The following is a 21264-nucleotide window of genomic DNA, read 5'->3' on the forward strand; positions in this document are numbered from 1 at the left end:
ATTGGGGTACTAGAAATAAGGATGACCACCTTTTCTTTCAGAATCCTCTTGGATAATATTAAAGTCACCACAAATAATCCAAGGAAGATCTTCAGTACCGATAGCTGCAAGGTCCTTCCAAAATGCCTTCCTTTATAACTGGTTGTACTTGGCATACACAATGGTAAGAACATAAGCATGCCCATTCTCCACTACTTTCACCGTAAGGAATTGATTAGACCCAGCCATTCATCCAATGAACAGAAATGACAGAACTCCACAACAACCATATTTTTCTACCATGCACCTCATTAGTAACAAAGGAATCACAATTTAAGCTCCCCAAAAAATAGGGAATTTTTTCCTCCAACAGAAAAAGCTCAGCCAAAGCTAAAATGTTAGGCTTAAATTTGTTTGTTATCTTTTTCAGGCGTAATTGCGAGGTACCAACTCCTCTAATATTCCAAAATAATATCGGACTAATCATAGATTAAGTTTGGACGGGCGAGTGACGACCCGGGTGGAACTCTTTTTTTGTAACTTACCAACTGATTTACTGGATTTTTCAAAATCAGTGCAATACTCTTTCCTTATATCTTCTCTAATCCTATCTATTTCAGTTTTATAATCTGATTGGGACTCATCCCTCAATTCAATTTCAATCATAACATCATTATCAGCCGTGCCAAAAGTTTCAGCACTAACCTGGACTTTAGAAAGTATCGAGGCCATTTGATGGCTGGGCCCAGCCTCTTCTGTTCCCGATGGTATAAAACCAAAGGGCTCCTCCATATTAACTGCAATGGACCCATTTTGCTGACCCACTAGGCCCAAGTCATGCACCGTAATAGGCCCATTACACTGACCCTCCAACGACACTGCCTTTTCAGACTCACATACTACAAGCTCCTTGCCCATGTTACCAACCAAATCTCCCGACAAAGGTACTTTAGAAAGGTGCAGTCCATTCACAGGAGGAACCATAGTAGCAACATCACCTCCATTAGAACTAGCTGAATGTGTCAAGGACTCCCACCGAGTTTCAACTTGCATTGTCCTTTGGTCACCTTGCACTAGATCACTCATTATCCTTTGTTCCACTTGCTCAGACACGACCACCACAATACCTTCAAAGAGTACTATCCTGTTATCTGCTTTTTCTGCATCATGCAAGACCAATTCACTTTCTACCTTATCTTGCTCAACATCATTTTTTTCACCTTTTTTTATTCAAACTTTTCCTCCCCTTTTTCATGTTTTTCTAATCGTTATCGTTTCTACAAGTTTTCATATTATGACCTTGGCAACGGCAGAAGGAGCAGTAAGCAAGTAAGGTTTCAAAAACTACTTCCTACCACCTGCTACTCAGTAACCCAGGTTGGCCAATCCAAAAATGCGAAATCGGATCTTTTGAGGAATCAACTTCAATACAAACCCTAGCCCCGTCGGTCCTAGTAGAGCATATCGTCGAGTTGTCGCAGCGGATAAACCTTTCGAAAGGTGCCAAAAAAATCTTCAAAATGGAGGCATGGTAGTAGTTTGGTGGAAGACCCGGTAGAAACACCCATGCCGAGACACTCGGTGGCTAAAAAAACTCATCAAAGTCTGGTTTCCATGCAAAAGAGCGGTAAGGAATTCCATCTATGTCGCATGATTCCCTTGACAGAGCCTTGTTGAAGTCATTCTCGTTTGCCATTCGAATAAAAACATTACGGGGCAGTTGCATAGCAGACACAACAGGAACAGACTCCCCAACGATTCCTGATGAACGTTCGAATGGAGTCTAACGAAGGCCTCTGCCTGAGAAATTTAATCCCCATTGAGAACCTAAATGGTTATGCCATTTTATTAATCTCCACCGTTGAGAAAGTGAAAAACAGTTCTCCATCCATGGATTTTGGGTTACAAAATGGAACCACCATCTCCGGTAAAGGTTGTGGTACTGCTGAGACAAGTTCTGCGAACGACCGTTGAGGACCTGCTAGGGGAGGCAGGCCAGCAATGGCTGCCATGCAGCCAAGCGGGATACAAAACTTGAAAAAATATGAAAACCCTAGTAGAACGAAAAAGATGTAAAAGTTATGAAGCTTACCTTATAATTATTATGAAAAAGGAAAAAAAAGGCACACCATTGTGCAACAGGCAAGGAAAAATCTATTGGATGAATTAGGTATAAGAAAGTGCTGATAAATTCTTCTCAAGCTCTATAAACCCATCTGAGTTAAAGCCTTTTCTCTGTAAAATCTACCCATATGGACCTTAACTCAACTTTGTTGGGCACTATATAAATATATATAACCTCTTGCATGCTTTTATGCACAAACACATGATTCGCCTTAGGTTCGTACGTGTACTGACTAGCCAACGTATGCCAATATATTTACCTCGTCCCAATTTTAAGCATGTGTGCAAACCTAGCTACGTACGTATATCTACCATATATGGTATAAAATAAGAGAAATATTTTAATCACAAAAATATCTTACAAAATAAATCTACAAATTGAAGTAGTTTGATGTGATACGTTAGATTGTAAAACTACTTTTATTGTAAAGTACTAGATTTAACGTATTATATAAATCTATATCAGTTTGTAGATTTACTTTTATAAAATATTTTTGTGACTGTAGCAATACTTTTCATAGAATTATAATAAAACCGATCAGTTCTAGGAATCTCATCAGAGCCATGCATGCCCACAAACTGCACGTACCTAGTTGCAGCCCAACTTGATTTTTTAATTTTCACGTGTGCCAAGGGTTAAATAACTTAATATATATATATCTATTATATGATTAAAAGTCTCTATCAGTTAGAAATAGTAATAAACAGTAAATTTTGTTATTCCATTTTTTTATTCTTTTACCAATTTTGCCCTGCTATTAAATGCATAAGTCTGCGTTTTGCTTTTATTTTAGGGGTATAATTGCTTTTTAGTCCATGGTTAGCAGCTTTAGTTTTTTTTTGTCTCTTCCAGTCTTCCTCCAGTCTTCTTTCTCTTCCATTCCATGATCAGATTTGGGATACCTAAATAGCTCCCTCCCTTTCTCCTCACTTTCATTTTCTCCCTCTCTCTCTTCTCTCCCTTACCGTAGCCTTCCCCATCCCTCCTGATCTCTTCCCTCTTGGCTTCCCAGCCACCGCGGCCATTCTCAGCTGCAACGCTACCACCAACAGCCTCCCTTATGCTGACGACCACCCCCATGGACCCAAGCCACCCCTCCCTCCCGCAACTCCCTCTCTCGAATGGGTCTCACACGAGTTCTGCACCATAGTGCTGCCGTATGCCGTCCCCACTCCACCTCACCACCACCATTGAGCTCCCCTTCTCCGGTGACCTCCCCATGCTCTTCTAACCACCCTTAGCTCCTCCCCTTTCCCCCACGCACGAATCCATCTCACGGGTTCTCTCTCTCTCACACAGCCAGATCCGCCACCACAGCCACTGAACCGCCTCCTCGAGCCACCACCTGCCTTAACCGACCTCCCAAGCTCCTCCATGGCCAACCCAGCACTCAGCACCCAGCCGAGCCGTCCTCTCCATTTCCCTATTTGTGACCCACAGCCTAGCCTTGTAACCACCACGATGCCGCTGTGCTCCGCCTCTCACCACCACCCTAGCCACCACGAGACCACCACAAGGATGGTTGATTAGGACCCACTGTAGCTCTCCACTCAGATCTGCCACTCACTGCAGCTCAGAACTCAGATCCGCAGCCGCATCGATTGCTTTTGTTCATTGTGGGTTCTGGTGTGTTGATTTCCGATCATTTTTCTCTTCTTTATCTGGGATGTGATTCTCATGGGTAGCTCGAAATGTATTTTTCATTTTTTGTTTTTTGAAATATGTTAAGATCAATGTTTAGGTCTCTCTAGATCTAAGGGATGATTTCAAGTTTTTTTGTTGTCGTTGTTTCTAGGAAAAAAAAGTTCATGAATTAAATTAATTTTGATGCATTTATTGAAAATGTCATCTATGTTGGTGGGTATGCCGTTGTGATATAATGCACAATTTTTGCTTATTTATTAGTGAGTATGGAGTATAATTGTTCTGATATTATGTTTTATTCACAACATAGCCTTTAACAGAAATGATGTATTATATAACTCATTTTAGAACTCACACGTTGTTTATTTTATATTTAAAATGACATTAAACATAATGTTTGACATGTGTTTTGACTTGTATTCGTTTTGTGTTTCTTGACTGTCAATATTATATTTTTATTTCATTGTGAATCAATATGAAGGGCAGTTCCAATTTTTTGTTGAACTTCATTGTTTGTTTATTAATTTTTTAATTTATTTGGTTTTTTAACTACATGGTTCTTAACTATGCTATTTTATTGTTTGGGGCGGGAAAGGGATCGGCTGATGGGTTTGTATGTCAGTGTGTCAGGTTGAGGGGATGGGTTGAGTGTTTTGGTCTATGTTTATCAGTCGGTCAGAGTTTTTTTGTTTGTTTTTCTCATTCTTATCCGTTGAGTTGAGTGTTTGTAGAAGGGACAATGAGTCAGATTAATGGGTTGGGTTTATGTGTGTCAGTCGCTCAGTCTTCTTATCTATTTTTTCTCCTTCTTATCCGTTGAGTTGAGTGTTTGGGGAAGAGGCAATGAATCAGATTAATGGGTTGGGTTTACGTGTGTCAGTTGGTTAGTGTTTTTTTCTTTGCTTTTTCTCATTGTTATCTTGGAGTGGTTGGCTGATTTATGTTTTTTTTTTTTTTTTTGCGTAGTTACATTTTTGACCATTGGTTTATATATAAATGGTAATGAGTCTTTTGAAGTTTCATTAGTGTTCTTTTTTCTTCTCTCCTGTGTGTAACATCTTTCTCACCCAAGCTATTCTCTTCCAAAAATCAAGTTTCTTTTTAGCTTTTGAGATTCACTCTTGTTTTTTCCCATATTATGTGTTGGTCTGACTGTGTGGTTTCTTTTCCTATTTCGTTACTCCTTTTTTGTTGTTCTATGTTTGTTTTGTGATTTTTTCCCCCTTTGTGTCTTTCTCTCTATTCCTTTTCTTGGTGCATATTTTTTTTCTGAATTTTTCTTAACTCTTTTCTCATCAGTGTATTATTTTTTCAATTCTGCTGGGTACAAGCGAACCGCGTACAAATTGCGTACCCAAGTGTGACATGGCAGGCAGCAGGGGGTATATATGTAATTATGGAAAGTAAAAAAATAAAAGCAATAAAAACAAAGGAGAGAAAATCCTTCGTCAATTTTGTTTCCCTCCCAGCGCACTTCCTCCTTCTTCCGAAATCTCTTCCGAAGGCTCCCCAAATCTCTTCCTCTGTGCGTGACGGTGAGATTGATGTGAAGTAAGTGTACAAGAACACATTTATTTATTCTGTTTTTGCAACTAAAATTTCTAAGAAGGAAAAATGTCAACCATCTTAATGTACAAAAAGAAGCATGCTTTAGTGTTAAAATCCCTGTAAAAAGGGGGTAAATATCAGCCATGAGGAGTGAAAAAAAGAGGAGCTTTTGCTCTAAAAGAGTTGCCCACTTTCTAGGATTAATTAGGATTTTTACATTTTTTTTTTCTCTTTTTCTGATGAAGGTAGTGGACTTTACTCTCTGTTCTTGCTTTTGAGGAAAAAATTAGTTTTAAGTTCAGCTTTGGTCCTCTTCATAATCTGTGTCAAATATGTGTTTTACGCCCAACACTGTTTCAATTGTAATTGGTTACTGTAAAATTTGTGCAATCCTGTCTCTCTTGAAGCAATATCCCTATAAGCAATAAGGATTTCAGAGTTATCCTTTTGAAGTGTATTTTATGTGAACTGCGAGCAGTACTTGCATATAGGATCAGAATTGGTGTCATGTATTGATGCTACATAGACTTGGGACCAGAAGAGTTTTGATTGCTTGAGGTTGTTTCCCTCGTGATGGAAGCCTGATGCTTCTCCTTGTGTATTTTTTTTATTTAACCTTTTGCTATATGTATTTTTTTTCTCTTGGGAAGTGGCTTATTTTTTGGCAAGGGGTTTAAATCCTGTTTGTTTCAAATGGGATTTAGAATGTATAGATTCCCAGCAATTGTAAATTGGATGGTGTTACTTTAGTATTTTGCGATTGACATAGCCTAGACGGAGATGTACATGCTCAGTGGCCTGACTGACTGCTTTGTCCTGTATCGTATTATTCTGGCTAGAAAGAAATCCTGTAACAAATAAATCATTTCTTCATTGTTAGGTGTTCAGATTTGATCCTTACTTCCATTTAGTGATTATATTCGATTAATTTTCAGTTTACTTATTCTTGTGCAGGACATTCAAGCACTGATCAATAAAATTAATATATAGTGGCTCCTCTTCCAACAAAGTATTCTGATGGAGAAAGGAAAAGAGCACGCATCTCCAATCACACCTCCTATCGAAAATGCATCAACAAATCCATCAAATCAAATGATACCAAGACCATTTTATATGTATAATCCAACAACTCTTGTTTATATGTAATTTTATTGAAAGTCATATCTAGAGATCAAGTTACTCATGAGTTGTTGGATTATACGATGTCATACTAGACAAATACTACAGTTTGATGTTTAATTAAATTGATAGTTAAGTTCACTTAGGAATAGAATATTGATCTCACTTTAACCTGTATAATTTTTTTTACTATTAACTTAATTTTCTACTACTTGTATTGAGTCAATTATATATTCTTCCTCTTTTATAAGATACATGGTGGAGAGTGAATGTTTGGCCAGTATATTTATAATCAATAGTTTTTTCTCTTCACCTCTTTCTTGCTTGTTTGCCTAGTATATACTGGTTATAATCACTTCCAAAAATTATTCTCTAGATAGGGAAAGGGAAAGAGCATGCTGAGCACAAGTATGAAGTTAAAGGTATTGGTAGGACATGTTTTATTTTTCTTAGTGGAACTTTAATGGAGAATTAATTAAGTCCCTCACATATGTTTCTCTGTTTTTTCTGCAGAAATAATGATGTATGTTTGTACAAAATGGAATTGGATAGCACTTTGGACACTTGCAGGCTTGAAGATTTATGAAATTACTTTCGAATGATGGTTTTGCCTTTTGTTGGTGTATTTGTTTACACTCAAGTCAGAGATGTACAATACATTGTTTATGTTTTAGTTTGGAAACTGAACTAGTATATTTCATTCCATGGTTGTACGTTGAGTTGTAAGTGTTAATTAATACTTGTGAAGTAAGGAGTATGTTATTTATATGCAATGGAATGAGGTGCTGCTTGGACAGCCCAAAACTATATTTTGTTAAAGTTAGATCAGGTACTTGAATGAGGTTTTGATTACATGAAAAATTCCTCCACTACATGAAATGAGTGGAGGAATTTTTCATGTAATTTCAGGATGGTCTCTTTTTGCCATGCCATTTGCCATGATCAGTCTCTTTTTGCAGGTGAATCTCCCATTTATAAATACCAAGAGTACTGATGCACATGCATCTTCCAAGCTTACTAAAAAGCTTAGCAAGTATATTAATTTTCTCACAAATATCACACTTCCCAAGTTGATACAAAGCTTAGCAAACCTGAACATGAAGGCCACGAAAGTCCCACCATGCACAAAGACAAAGTCACTTACAAGAAAGTTCACAACTAGTTGGTTGAGGTCATACATAGCAAAAGCCACAAAAGTACAATATACAAAACTTTCTCCCGTAATGGGGTTTCACTGTGACCGTATGAAATACAATGAAATTAATATAGAAATAATTCAATACACACGAAGTAGTGTGCGTTTTGCTAGGATATCTGCTTCTTGCCATTGAATAGCTAGTTGGTTGTTGTGGACCTCGAACTCCTCCTTCAGAAGTTGTTCCTCTCTTTTTCGAAGCTCCTCCTCCATCCTAACAATTCAGTTTCTATCTTGTTCTTCCTCCTCTTTAGAAGTTGTTCCTCTCTTTTTCGATGTCCTCACCACTATCTGTCCATCTGAAATAATTGCAGTATGGTAATCCCTAATGATCACAAACAAACAACCAGTACTTAGTATCAAAATTCTATACAAGCCAATGAAACAACAATTAAGTATACGACTCTCAAAATCTCTAAATGATTAAAAATAATTCCAAAGGCAACACCATGAATTTACGATTTTGGCTCTTTTTGGTTGAGTGCAATATTTATGAAGTGAAGTCTTGGCAGAGCTAATTTTGCCACCTAATTTCAGTAGCCACCTTTTTTAAAAAAAAAACCATAGATCCAACTTTCTTATTTCACTTCACCAAGACCAAAATAACAAGTTGCAGGGAAGCCATCATCTTATCTCACGTTTCTAATACTTACCTTGTCCATCCTTTCCGAGCCTTCAATTCAACTTAAAAGGTTTACAAGCACCTCAAGCCTCCCAGTATTTTAGGCTCTAAAATGACTCGATATATTATTTAGCTTCTCAAAATAGCCTAGGCATCAACTCCACCTTTTAACTCTTCCTTTCCAAAAGAATTGAATTTGTATGGGAAAATGACATCCTTCTATTAATTGCATTCAGATGACAAAACATGTCTTACATTGGTGGAAAAATATTTAGTATTAAAATATATCAAAATAAGGCATCTCCCTAAAAATAGGTATAAAAGAGTAAAAAATAGCAGGAACTCAGTCTCAAGACTAAGATTACTTACAGTTCCATCGATTTGTATCAAAATTGGAGCTAAAGTTAGAAATTACATCATATAGTATCAAAATTGGTTAGCTCCATTTGTATGCAATTCCACAAGTTTCAATCTATGATGTTAATAAGCTTGTAACTTGTACTTGGGTTCCTATCATGCTACTCTGTCTTGCCGTTTCACCTAAAAACCTATGTATAAAAATTATGTGCATGCAGGAATCAGTGTTTTTATTTGTTTTTATAGCTAGTGGGCAGTGAGGGTCACTCGGACCATGGTGTTCTTGTTTCTAATCGAAAAAACAATCTAGTGTTAGGTCTAAAGGGTTGTGTCCTGGTTTCTAATCCAAAAAGCCTCATCCTCCTACCCAAATTAAAAAGTCATCCAACAAATACAAATTAAAAACCTAATATTTTCAACAAATACCCAAATATGCATATCCATAAGACAACCAGCGATTATCAAGCGATACCCTTCAAAAATACGAACAATTGGTTTCTATCAAAATACAACTTTCAGCACATAATAAATAAAAACAATCAAAATTGGTTTAAAAAATCACAAAGAGAGAGAGAGATATATATATATATATATCTCGATGGTGACTGAACTGGCTTGCAGAGTGAGGACGAAGAAAATCACAGCGACAACAAAATCCTAGGAGGAGGCTGAGTCTGTGGCTTGCAGAAGCTTAAGGGGCAACTTGGACGAAGGAGAAGAACTTTTGGGGGAATAGGGAAGGAGGAGAAGGGTGAAACGCACCCTTTCAATTAGGCCTTCTTCCCCCTCTTCAATTTCGTCTCCCGCCAGAGCAATCCGCACCGTTTCATTAACTCAGCCCCATTCCATAAATCCATGTCATCTTCGGTGCGCAAATTCGCCTCCAAAAATCAAGTTTCTTCTTAGCTTTTGAGATTCACTCTTGTTTTTTCCCATATTATGTGTTGGTCTGACTGTGTGGTTTCTTTTCCTATTTCGTTACTCTTTTTTTGTTGTTCTATGTTTGTTTTGTGATTTTTTCCCCCTTTGTGTCTTTCTCTCTATTCCTTTTCCTGGTGCATATTTTTTTTCTGAATTTTTCTTAACTCTTTTCTCGTCAGGGTATTATTTTTTACTTTTCCTTTAGAACTGAAGGATTTTATGAAAGATAGAGACATGCTTCTCATGAGGTAAAAACTAATTGGATTTAACCAAACATGATGAAATCGGTTTCTGGTTGATGGATTTTTTTGCTTTATTTAAGTTTTGTTTGTCATCTATATTTGTCTTTTAAAATTTGGATCTTTGTTTTTTGGGAAACTTATATTTTTAACGTGTTGGGTATTTTTTTTTATATATTGTTGGATTTGTATATTGTTGGATTTGTCATTTCCACTTGTCTTTTTATAAGGTTTATGGGTTTTAATGAGGTCTTTGTCAAAAAAGAAACAAATGAAAAAAATTGGACTTTAGAGAACATTTTTGTTTATTTATCTTTCTAAAAAAAATATTTAACTTCCATTTTTTCTCCATGTTTTGGTGTTTTAGTGAATTTTTTCCATTTATTTATTATGACTTGTTGGTTTGCTTCTTGTAGGAAATTTGAAGTATTTTATTTGAGAAATGATGGTGTTTTGAGGTTTGTATGTCTTTCAGCTGTTTTTCAAGCTTGTATATTTTGGTTAGTACTTTTTGGTTTGGAGTTCAACCTGCTTTGGACTATATATATATATATATATATATATAGATAGATATATATCTTCCAGTTTATTTTCTCCCGATTTCTATATTTATGTTGGTATTATTTGAGCAAGTGGGTTAAAAATTTATATTTTTTGAATGTTGATTATTTTTTCCCCTTTGTATATATTGTTGGATTTATAGATTTTGTTATTAATAGATTAATAAATGTTCTTCTATTTTTAGGCTTTTAGTTTTTTTCTTTTTCCATTAAAATTCAAGGGTTTTATTAAAAACAGACACATACTTCTCATTCGGTCTGTATGGTATTAGGTTTTATGTTATTTTTGGTTCAGATATTTAGGATTTTAGTTTTTTATTTTTACATTAGAACTGAAGGATTTTATTGAAAACAGAGATATGCTTCTCATTAAGTAAAACTACTTAGACTTAACTAAACATTACTAAATCAATTTAGTTCACTTTAGCATGGGTGCTTAGCTAAATAGCAGAGATAAACTAACTTTTAAATACCAAAATATAAAGCCAATAGTAGTTGATGCCCAAAATTACAGTCTGTTTTGGAATTTTTATTTACTTTTTTTTTTATGTTGTATTTTTCCTACATTTTTGTGTTTTTTCTCTTGCTAAGACCGTGTGAATCGGAAAGCCAATTTGTAGAAGCATGGATCACTGTAGAAAGTACTTCTTGTGTAAATCTGTTCATATCAGGTCTTTCTCTCTCTCAGTCTCTCTAATTTTTGGAGCAACCCAAAAAACCAAAAAGCAGAAGGAAGAAACTGTATAGCAAACTAGGAGAAGGAAGAAATTGTTTTTTTCGTGTGGTGTGTTTTTCCATCTCGAAATCTCTTCATATCAGTGTCTTGGTCTGTCTATCTCTCTCTGAGTTGTGAAAAAATCCAGAGTACCTTTGGTTCAAAGGGTATTTGTGTGTGAAAATCAAATGTTTTAAATAGTGCATATTTTTGCTTAGTTGTATTTTCTCAAGACTTGAATGATGTCCCATTTTTTTTTAAAAAAAAAATTCCTGGAAAAAACTAATTTTGAGGTACAACCCAAGGTACCTTTGGTTGGGACATGTAATTTTTTTTTTTTTTTTGGTTTTATGTTCTATTCTTGTTCTTTGAATGTTTGTTATTCTATTAATTTTTGGGTCTGATCTAGGTGTAAGATTTGAATTAGTTATCTTTACTGCCTTTTGTGTATGCTTTTCCAGAAAGTGGAGGTAATGGGAAGGGAATGAAGGTTTGGTAGTTTGAATCTTACATTTTGTTTTCTTGGGGTTTTGCTTAGTTGTATTTTCTCAAAGACTTGAATAATGCAGATTTTTATTTTATTTTATTTTAATTTTTTTTAAAAAGGTTTCTGAACCAAACTAATTTTGATGCATTTATTGAAAAAGGATCCCCCAAATGCATATCATGTGTATTCTGTTGTTGGAAGCACAAAATTGCTTATGGTACGTTGAGTAAGTTTTGATTTTATCCTTAGTCATTGTTCATTAGAACCAAACAAACAGATGGTGTCCTATCTATGTCATAACTGGTTGGCATTTTCATTGCTTTTTGCTGGCTGTTTTACATTTCTAAATATACCCATGGTTTGTTGTTCCCCCTTTCCCTCAGATACAATGGCCTGGTTCGTGGTTGCAAGAATCGAACTTCAAATTTTGTTTATTTTGTTCTTGTTCTTTTTGTGTTCAAAACACTGGCTCAAACTTTATTTACTTAGTTTTTTTTTTTTTTTTTGTGGTGTGATCTGGTTTGACTCTGATTAGTTCAAGTGATTGAAAATTTTGATATTCTAATGATTCTTTGAATTTCTCTTGTTGATTTCATTCTTTTAAATATAGGTTGTTTTATAAACTTCAAACATGCAAATCTTGTCTGTCTTATTTCTAATGCTCCACTTCTCTCAAGTTTTATCTGAGTCCTGAGCAAACAGCCACTGTGGAATAGCTTATTGACACACTACAAGGTACTGGTCTCATGTTATTACGTTATTTAGGTTATCGGAGTCAGTATCTTATCATACTTACCAATATATATAATGGAACAACACAAAAATATATATTATTTTTTTGGCAGGTAAATTATTAACATAAAATAGAACATTAGATTTTGTTGCTTGCATTCTCTTCAGATAATTAGTATTTTCTTATTTTTTGTATCTATGTTTTAATGCAGCTCAAGTGATTTTAATTTAGTGTACAAACGACAAACCTTAATTTAGTATGTGTTTTAATGTAAGTCCTACAAAGACAGCCGCTCCCCTGCTCCTGGTTTGCTGGTCCGCAATCTTTCCCTTAACGCAAGGTCTTTTCTTTTCTTCTTCAAGTCTTTTTCTCAAGACAAATTTTGTATTATTATCATTGTTTGTGTTGTCTGATTATTGTAATATTTTGTATTATTATCTGGACTTTTCATTTATATGCCAATAAGTTTGCCCTTCTTCTTTCTTTGATTCCTTTATTTTAGCAAAGTCTTTAAAAGTTTTATTATCTTTAAATAATGATCTGTTTCACCCAACTAGGGAAACGTGTTTTGCACTTAATTTGAATGGGATCTTGATGGCGTAGAAATTTCAATTCCTGTACGTATGCTTCCAGAAGATCGATCGAAGTTGGAAGTTTAATTAATCGAATATAGACTGGAAAAGTATGAAATGGCGTGGAAATGGAAACCTTGACTCTTATAATTAATGAGGGCAATAACGGTTCAAGTACTCGCGATCTGGACTTGGTATATATGTCTTCGATCGATCTCGTCGCTACTACTTATAACATGATCAGTACCTATATCAAGTACTCAAATAAAATATTTACACTCAAGCAGGCATTGATTAACAGTAAAATTTAAAAATAAAAAATAAAAAATCTTCCATGATTGTGGCTTTTGCTTAGTATTACGTAGAAACGGCCCGTTTGGATGGTGAAAGTATTACATTTCATCTCATAATTATAAGTTTTTCAAATTTTTACATAAAATATAATAAATAATTTAACTTTTTTAAATCTTAAAATAATTATAATATTAAAAAATAATATTTTAATAATATTTTATTTAATTTTTAATTTTTAACTTTTATCTTCACTCACTCACTATCTAAACGGCACAAAAAACTCAAGAAACATTAATTAATTAATAATTAGGGTCCAGGAAAAAGTAATTATACCAAAAAGAATGATCAAATGCATGCATGCGTGCAAGCTAGCTGCGCATGCATGGTATATAATTATATATATATATATATATATATATAGTATCTCTCATGCCCAAACATATATAGTTAGCTCGTTAATTAAAACTAATTATATCATTAATTATGATCATCCTTTAAACTAGCCGTACGTACGCATTCATGAATTAAAAGAGTACTAAACGAATGAAGAAACTAATTAATTGTGATTTCCATATGTTTATTCGCGTGTAGTTAGATCGATCTCTTCCTTAATTAATAGCCAGCTTATAATTAGTAGTCAAATAAAATGGCAGTCAAACCTTATATATATACTGAAGGATCATTATAAGCTAATTATATAAAGCACTCAAATATTAGAGTAAAAAAATTATTTATTTGAGATCAATTATTTACTACGAAAATAAATATTTTTTGCTGAATTTGTTTTCATCGTAATTAGTTATTTTTGTCACAAATAATTTATTATAAATATTTATTTTTCTTGTAGTGTATATATATATATATATATATATATATATGTATATGTTTGTGCGCGCGCGCGCGCGCCCCTACACAGAGCAAAGTAGACCAATTCTGCTTTCCAACTTTTCCACACTGCGTTGGGTTTCAACAGAATGCTTGGTCCATTAATTGTCGCGTCGCAGGCGCTCGACCCTCAACTCTGACTTCTAGCTGGCTAGGCCCCATTTAAACAGTCCAAGACGAGTTGTACGTACGTTGCTCATCGTTTTTGCGTTATTATATATAGTGCAGAGAGAACCCTCAGATTATCATCAAAGGCGTATATATACAGACATACACATATTGAGCAGCTAGCTTGTCTCAAAGGCATACAACATATATAAAGCTAGCGAACATTGGTTTATAAATTAGATTGTGAGAGAGAGAGAATGGAGAAGCTTACGAGTGTTGTGGTTATATTTTTTGGCGTTCTTGCTGTGGTGTTTTTACAATGCGTAACAGCACAAACGGTACATGTGGTGGGAGATAGCATTGGTTGGACCGTTCCAACAGGCGGTGCTTCCGCATATCAAACTTGGGCGGCCAGTAAGCAGTTTGTGGTTGGTGATATCCTATGTAAGATTCCCACCTATGCATGCCCTTCATTTTTAGTTCCATCGCCGTCTTTTCCTTTCCTCTTTCAAATCATGAACATGAATTGATCTCCAAATTACCATAATTTCTTCAACTTCATATGTGTTTATCTCTAACTATTTAAAGACAATCTAACCATTATTTAAAGTAGTGAATAACATCAATTGTATTATCATTCTATTTCGATCCTTTGTCATTAATGATATCATCTTCTTACAGTGTTCAACTTCATTACAAATGCGCACGATGTTCTTCAAGTGCCGAAAGAATCCTATGACAGTTGCAGTTCATCTAATCCCATCGGCGACACCATCACCACTGGTCCTGTCAACATAACTCTGTCCACTGCTGGCACCCACTACTACATCTGCACTCTCGGTCGGCATTGCCTTTCAGGCCAGAAGTTATCTGTTACAGTCTCGAGCTCTCCAAGCGGTGTCCCACCTACGAGCATGAGTACTCCACCTTCCACCCCAACAACTCCTGCCACACCATCTCCGACATCAGGGACCCCTGTTGATTGCGCTCCAACTCCTGCATCATCCCCTACTCCAACTCCAGGAACAATGTCACCACCTGATTCTTCATCGTCTGGTGTCTTTGCTAATTTATTTATTTCCTTGTTGGCCATTGCCATGGGCTTCCTTTTCTAAGGAATAAGGGTGGAATTTAGAGTCGATAATAGTACACTATACGTACTGTGATGTTAGAATTTTATTTGCTTATTTTTTTATGTCATTTGAGCAGCATATGATTAATAAAGTGATTATTACGAAGTAACCGAAAATCCATAATCGTATTCCCAAAGATTTTCATATTCCTTTATTGTTGACAGAAAGCGGCAGTGGTGGAACCACATAACATAAATAGGAGTGAGAGCAGTTGTACCTACTGAAGTTTGGGGCGCTATAAGAAAATTGTTTATTTGTGGCCAGTTAATTCCAGCGAAATGATTATTTACAGTTAAAATAAATCTATTTTAATCACAAATATTCTTTTCGTCGCAATTAAATAGCTAGCCACAAAAGCCCATTTTTCTTGTAGTGGGGGATTGATTTCCATATATATGTTTATTAGCTTGTAGTTAGATCTCCTCTTAATTAATAGCCAGCTTATAATTATTAGTCCAACAAAATGGCAGTCAAACCTTATATATTGAATGATCATTTTAAGCTAATTATATAAAGCACTCAAATATATATATATATGTATGTATATATATATATAGTATTACCTAATAATCATATTTGCTTTAGAAGATCTTTTGTTAATTATTTAGGTAGTTGTGGGAAAATATTTGACGGTTTGCAAAAAGCAAAATTAATATTCATAATAATCAATTTCATATCACATATGCTGTCTGGAAATAATGAGATTCTTACATTAGTGACCAGCTCATTTCTGTCGCTAATAGCAAGTGCGCGTTTTTGCTGCGAATTTTTGAACATTAACGACAACAGTTTGAAAATAAAAACTCATTTGCGTCGAATAATATTTTATTCACGTGAACTGTATTCTCGCCGTTAATAATGTATTTGTGTCGCTCAATACTCTCGCCGTTAAAAGTATTTGCGTCCAAATACATTGATAGCCTTGTTGATAATTCTGCGACAGACTGGACTGTCACGTAAGTTGATTAGTTGTGGCGCTAGCACAGCTTTCTTGCGGTGTAATTATATCGCCGGTTTAGCAAAGTGTTACCGGTGATTCATGTTTATTAGTGGCGCACATACATGGACGCTAATGGATGGTTTTCACTTTTCCTACGATATTATAGTTTTTGTGACCAGTTCGTATAACTTGTTGCGGCGACCAATAACGACGGAAAAAAAAAATTCTTGACAGATTACTACCGACCATATTGTGGCGAAATGTGTTGACGGCAATAAGTTTTAAGAAATTGGACTTTCTGCGGCGGTAAATATCTCCGCAGTAAAAGGAAGCTGTTGTAGTGGCACGTACGTCGCTGCGCGCAGCATTAATGTGAAAATGATACATCACGACTTAGCCGTTACTAGTTCCCATCCAAAATGCAGTACTTTTAATTTATTTCATGCCATACGTACATTTTCTAATCAGTCAATGCTTTCTTAAATATTTTTCCTCCTTTAGCATTATTTATTGTCCTTTTCTTCTCTTGATCATGATAATTAAACTTGCGCATATGTAGAATGTTCCACGTACGTACTCGTGTACGTCGAACTTGTGAAATTCTTCTTCTTCATTTTTATTTATTATTATTATTATTTTTATTTTTATTTTTATTTTTTATCTATTTTTTTTTCGGCCAAACTTGTGAGATTCGATTAGCAACTTCTACATCTTTCAGCTTGATTTTAAATGATCAGTAGTTTTCACTTTTTTTAGACAGCTTGCAACTACGCTAGTCGGACAAGAATCTAACTCACACGTTTATAAAGATTCTCAAATTACCTGCATGCATGATTATCAACGTTAAATATTATATAGAGTGCTTTGAAAGCCAAGGGAAAGTTTCAAACTCCTGTAACTCCGGAAGTTGTTGGAAATTTAATTCATTGATAAGACACAGGAAATGATGAAGAAGCCACCCCCATTGTTATGGAGGGTGAGAAAGCTAGCTGTTTCAAAAAGACCTCAAATATCCAACAACTCATGTTTTTCCAAGTCTTGTCTTGGACTTTCGATATCTTCTCTCGTTGCGTACATATATAATAATATAAACGCCTAATTAATCAAGTCAAGAGTCAAAAGTAATTTTAGTCGATCGAAAGTCATGACATGAATTACTGGGAAATCGATATTAATATTTCGTCGACGTGCGTTGCTTGCTTCTTGGTACGTACTATGTTCATGAGTGAAAGGAAATTTTAAAGGAGAAAAAAGATTAACAGAAACAATGAATTATGCATGCATATCCTAATTCACTAATTTTATATTAATTATATCATTAGGCTTAATTTCCTGATCTAATCAACAGTACTATTCAGTAAATTATTGTCAACCAGCGAAGGAAGTACTTTCGAGCTTTTTAATTAATTAATTAATTACTACCGGGGTACGTCAAAAAACGTCTGTACGTACTGTTTTTCCAAGGCCAATAATTCAAGTGGCAATTCAGGCAGTCTCGCCCTGTTGAATGTTAAGTCTGGTCCAATTAATGAAAACGTAGAAACTGTCCACCTTCGAACTTTCAGCCAATTTGCATTGGGTTTCAACCGGAAGATTCCACTTGTTTTGTACAAAATGGACCGGCATCGATCCAAGCAAATCTAACGTAACGTCTCGATCGGAGCCAGGTCGCGTCTCCATTTCCCCGTCAAGAACGCGTACGTACTTCGCTAATCTGTCCTGAAGGACGAGTTCTTGCGCATTGGTTTTTGCGTGACTATATAACTCTATAGGGAGCCTTAGCATCCTCATCAAATTTTTTATATAGTCTATAAGGCATTACAGCACACAGAGTTTGTGTCAAAAGCCATTCAAAACACACAACACACTCGGATCGATCGATCGTCTCAATAGTACTATAGGCATATTTAAAACACAGTTATATATTTTATATCCAAAATTGTGAGTGAGAGAATGGAGAAGTTCACGAGTGTTGTTGCCGTTTTTGGTGTTGTTGTTGTGCTGCTATTGCAATGCGCAGCAGCACAAACAGTGCATGTGGTAGGAGATAGCATCGGTTGGAGGGTTCCTACAGGAGGTGCTTCCGCATACGAAACTTGGGCGGCCAGTAAGCAATTCGTGGTTGGCGATATCCTATGTAAGATTCCTGCCTCTGCTTTTCATTTTCAATTCCATCACCATCTTCCTTACTTCTTTCAAATTAACATTAATTCGATCTCCAAATTACAATAATTAATTTCTTCTTCAACTTCATGAGATGCGTCTATCCGTAACTATTTGATGACAATCTAACTATGTAAAGTAGTTTGTGAATAACAACACATGCATGCATTATCCTCATCCTTCACCTCCTCTGTCATTAATGTATATATGATATCATATTTTGTCCTCCTACAGTATTCAACTTTGCCACAAATGAGCATGATGTTCTTCAAGTACCGAAAGAATCCTATGACAGTTGCAGCTCGTCTAATCCCATTGGTGACACCATCACCACTGGCCCTGTCAACATAACTCTGTCCACTGCTGGCACCCACTACTACATCTGCACTATTGGCCGGCATTGCCAATCGGGTCAGAAGTTAGCCGTTACCGTCTCCGGTTCTCCAAGTGCTGTCCCGCCTACAACGAGTACTCCACCTGCCACCCCGACTCCTTCTACAACACCATCTCCCACATCAGGGACCCCTGCTGATTGCGCTCCAACTCCTGCATCATCCCCGACATCATCCCCACCCATGGGTCCGACCACTCCGGAAACAATGTCGCCGCCTGACTCTTCATCATCTAGTACTGTCTTTGTCTTTGCTAGTTTATTCATCTCTTTGTTGTCCATTGCCATGGTTTTCCTTTTCTGAGAAAAAAAGTGTTGAATTTATAGTCGATGATACATTGATATGTAGTTAGAATTTTGTTTGCAGCTTATTTCTTTATGTCATGATTTGTTCAACCGGTGATTGAATTTTGTAATAGAACTACATATATAATGTATTATTTGAGCAGCATATGATCAATAAAGGAATTCTTCAAAAAGTAGTGGTGTCCACATATAATAGGTCTATTCCTAAATATTATATATTGCTTCATTGTCAGAACGTAACCACTCACAATAGACTAAAGATTGGGCGAAAAAAAATGGGCTTCTATGAGGGGTATATATCTCCAAAGAAATTTTTTGAAGATGCCCATTGTGCCAATGTATGCGTGCATTGATTCCGAGTCCGGTGTATTTTGATTGCCTCCCACTTAACAAAGTTGTTGAGCATTACTCTTGCATCCCGTGTCCTTCCTTCAATGGTCCAGTCTAGGATTTGATGTGAATTATTGAGAGCTGAGATTACCACTTATGAGTCTCATTCAATGATATGATATTAAGCCAATTTCCTTTTGCTACCATTTTGAGACCTATGAAAGCTGCAAGAGCTTCACCTCCATTTGGATTGCATATGGAAGAAAATTCCGTAATACCACCCACAATGCTGCCTAAGTGGTCTCTACACACAACAACTGTTGTACTACCTGAGTCTCTCACCGCTACATCAAATGATATAGAAATCTGTCCTATGGCAGGGGGTTCCAAATGGGAGTATTCTGAGAGAGCTTAAGAACCCAAGCATTCCTATGTTCCTGATAGAGTTTTAGAGTTCTAGCTACAAATTGATCTATTTGAATAGGCATAGACCCATGGGTTATTTGATTCCTATAAAACCAGACACAATCCATAGCCAGAATCGCAAACAATTGAAAGTTTTGAGCTTCCTGCAATTGAAATGGGAGATTAACAATAGGTTCCAAGATAATCTTAATCCAGTTTGTGATATCATAACCTGCTATAATATCAATGTTTAAAGGCCAAGGAGATTGCCTCCAAAGAATTCTTGAGTAGGGACAACTTAAAAATAAATGGGAAGTTGTTTCCTCAGCTGATTGACAAATAGGACAGAGAGCCCGATCATTACTAGAAGAAATGCACTACTTTAGTAGAGATCTAACGGGCAGAATGTTGCTTAGAATTTTCCAGGTGAGAAGTTTAAGACGATCTTGGACTTGAAGTGACCAAAGCATTTTCCAAATAGATAGGGTGGGCTCACTATCTTGACTATGGGAGTCCAAAACAATAGCAGCATATGCAGATTTGACGGGGAAATTGCCACTGGAATGGTGGAGCCATTTGAGGCTGTCTCATAGATTATGATATTGCTTTAATTAGTCAAGTACAAAGGTTTTTATTTTTGTAATTAGCTCTCCACAGATCATCACTATCATTGTACCAATCCATATCAGAACCCCTTGCACCTCTTTTGGCAAGAAAATCAGCCACAATATTTCTTTCACGATAAACATGATTCACACGAAACTCCATGCACTCTACATAACCAAGTAGATCTTCCCAATAATCCTCAAGGTACCAAAGACGACAAACACCTTTAGTAAGCAAATTGATAAGAAATTGAGAATCCATCTCAATCTCAACCCGGAAAAACCAAACTGATAGTATCTCTTAAACCCCTCCCACAAACTTCTCAATTTAGCAAAGAATCCTGACCCAAGAAAACAGAATAAGCCACTTGAAACATACCCAAATTATCACGAATAACACCACCATCACCAGCCGGACCAGGATTACTCAAACTACTACCATCAGTATTCAGCTTCACCCAAACCTAAGGAAGTCTAGACCACCTCACCACACAAACCATCTTAGGCTTAGGAAGGACAACAAGAATGCCCATTCTATTCAAAACAACGACATCTTGGTGAGAAACCTAAGAAATTTTCATAATCGACTCCATGATTTTACGAATCCAAAATTTGATGGCATGCCAAACAGAGTCAACAGTATCAGTTCTATCCTCATAACGAGCCTTACAGCGCCTGTTCCAAAGCTGCCAAGAAACAATAGAAGGGCGAAGTCCAAAAATAATCCGAAGCTGAGAAGACTTCTCGACATGCTGAAACCAAAAATTAACTTGCTCATTCCAAGTATGGAAAATACCCATGTGCACACCTAGTTGAATAGAAGCCATATGCCAAATATGCCTAGCGACATCCCCCGTAAAAAGTACATGATTCAAATCCTCAATATGA

At 36.0% G+C, this 21264-nt stretch overlaps 2 protein-coding genes across 2 annotated transcripts; both read left to right on the plus strand.

Annotated features, from left to right (window-relative positions):
* The first annotated feature begins 14274 nt into the window (after window positions 1–14274).
* On the plus strand, window positions 14275–15322 carry LOC108998338 (cucumber peeling cupredoxin-like). Its single transcript, XM_018974866.2, has 2 exons — window positions 14275–14547; window positions 14785–15322. The coding sequence occupies exons 1-2, from the start codon at window positions 14361–14363 to the stop codon at window positions 15216–15218; spliced, it is 621 nt and encodes a 206-aa protein (XP_018830411.1). The 5' UTR covers window positions 14275–14360; the 3' UTR covers window positions 15219–15322.
* A 2665-nt stretch (window positions 15323–17987) lies between these two features.
* On the plus strand, window positions 17988–19194 carry LOC108998335 (cucumber peeling cupredoxin-like). The gene is made up of 2 exons (XM_018974863.2): window positions 17988–18313; window positions 18574–19194. Exons 1-2 carry the CDS (start codon window positions 18130–18132, stop codon window positions 19032–19034), a joined length of 645 nt encoding a protein of 214 aa, XP_018830408.2. The 5' UTR covers window positions 17988–18129; the 3' UTR covers window positions 19035–19194.
* The last annotated feature ends 2070 nt before the right edge of the window (window positions 19195–21264 follow it).

Source organism: Juglans regia, chromosome 7, assembly GCF_001411555.2.
Source record: "Juglans regia cultivar Chandler chromosome 7, Walnut 2.0, whole genome shotgun sequence".
Lineage (NCBI taxonomy): Eukaryota > Viridiplantae > Streptophyta > Magnoliopsida > Fagales > Juglandaceae > Juglans > Juglans regia.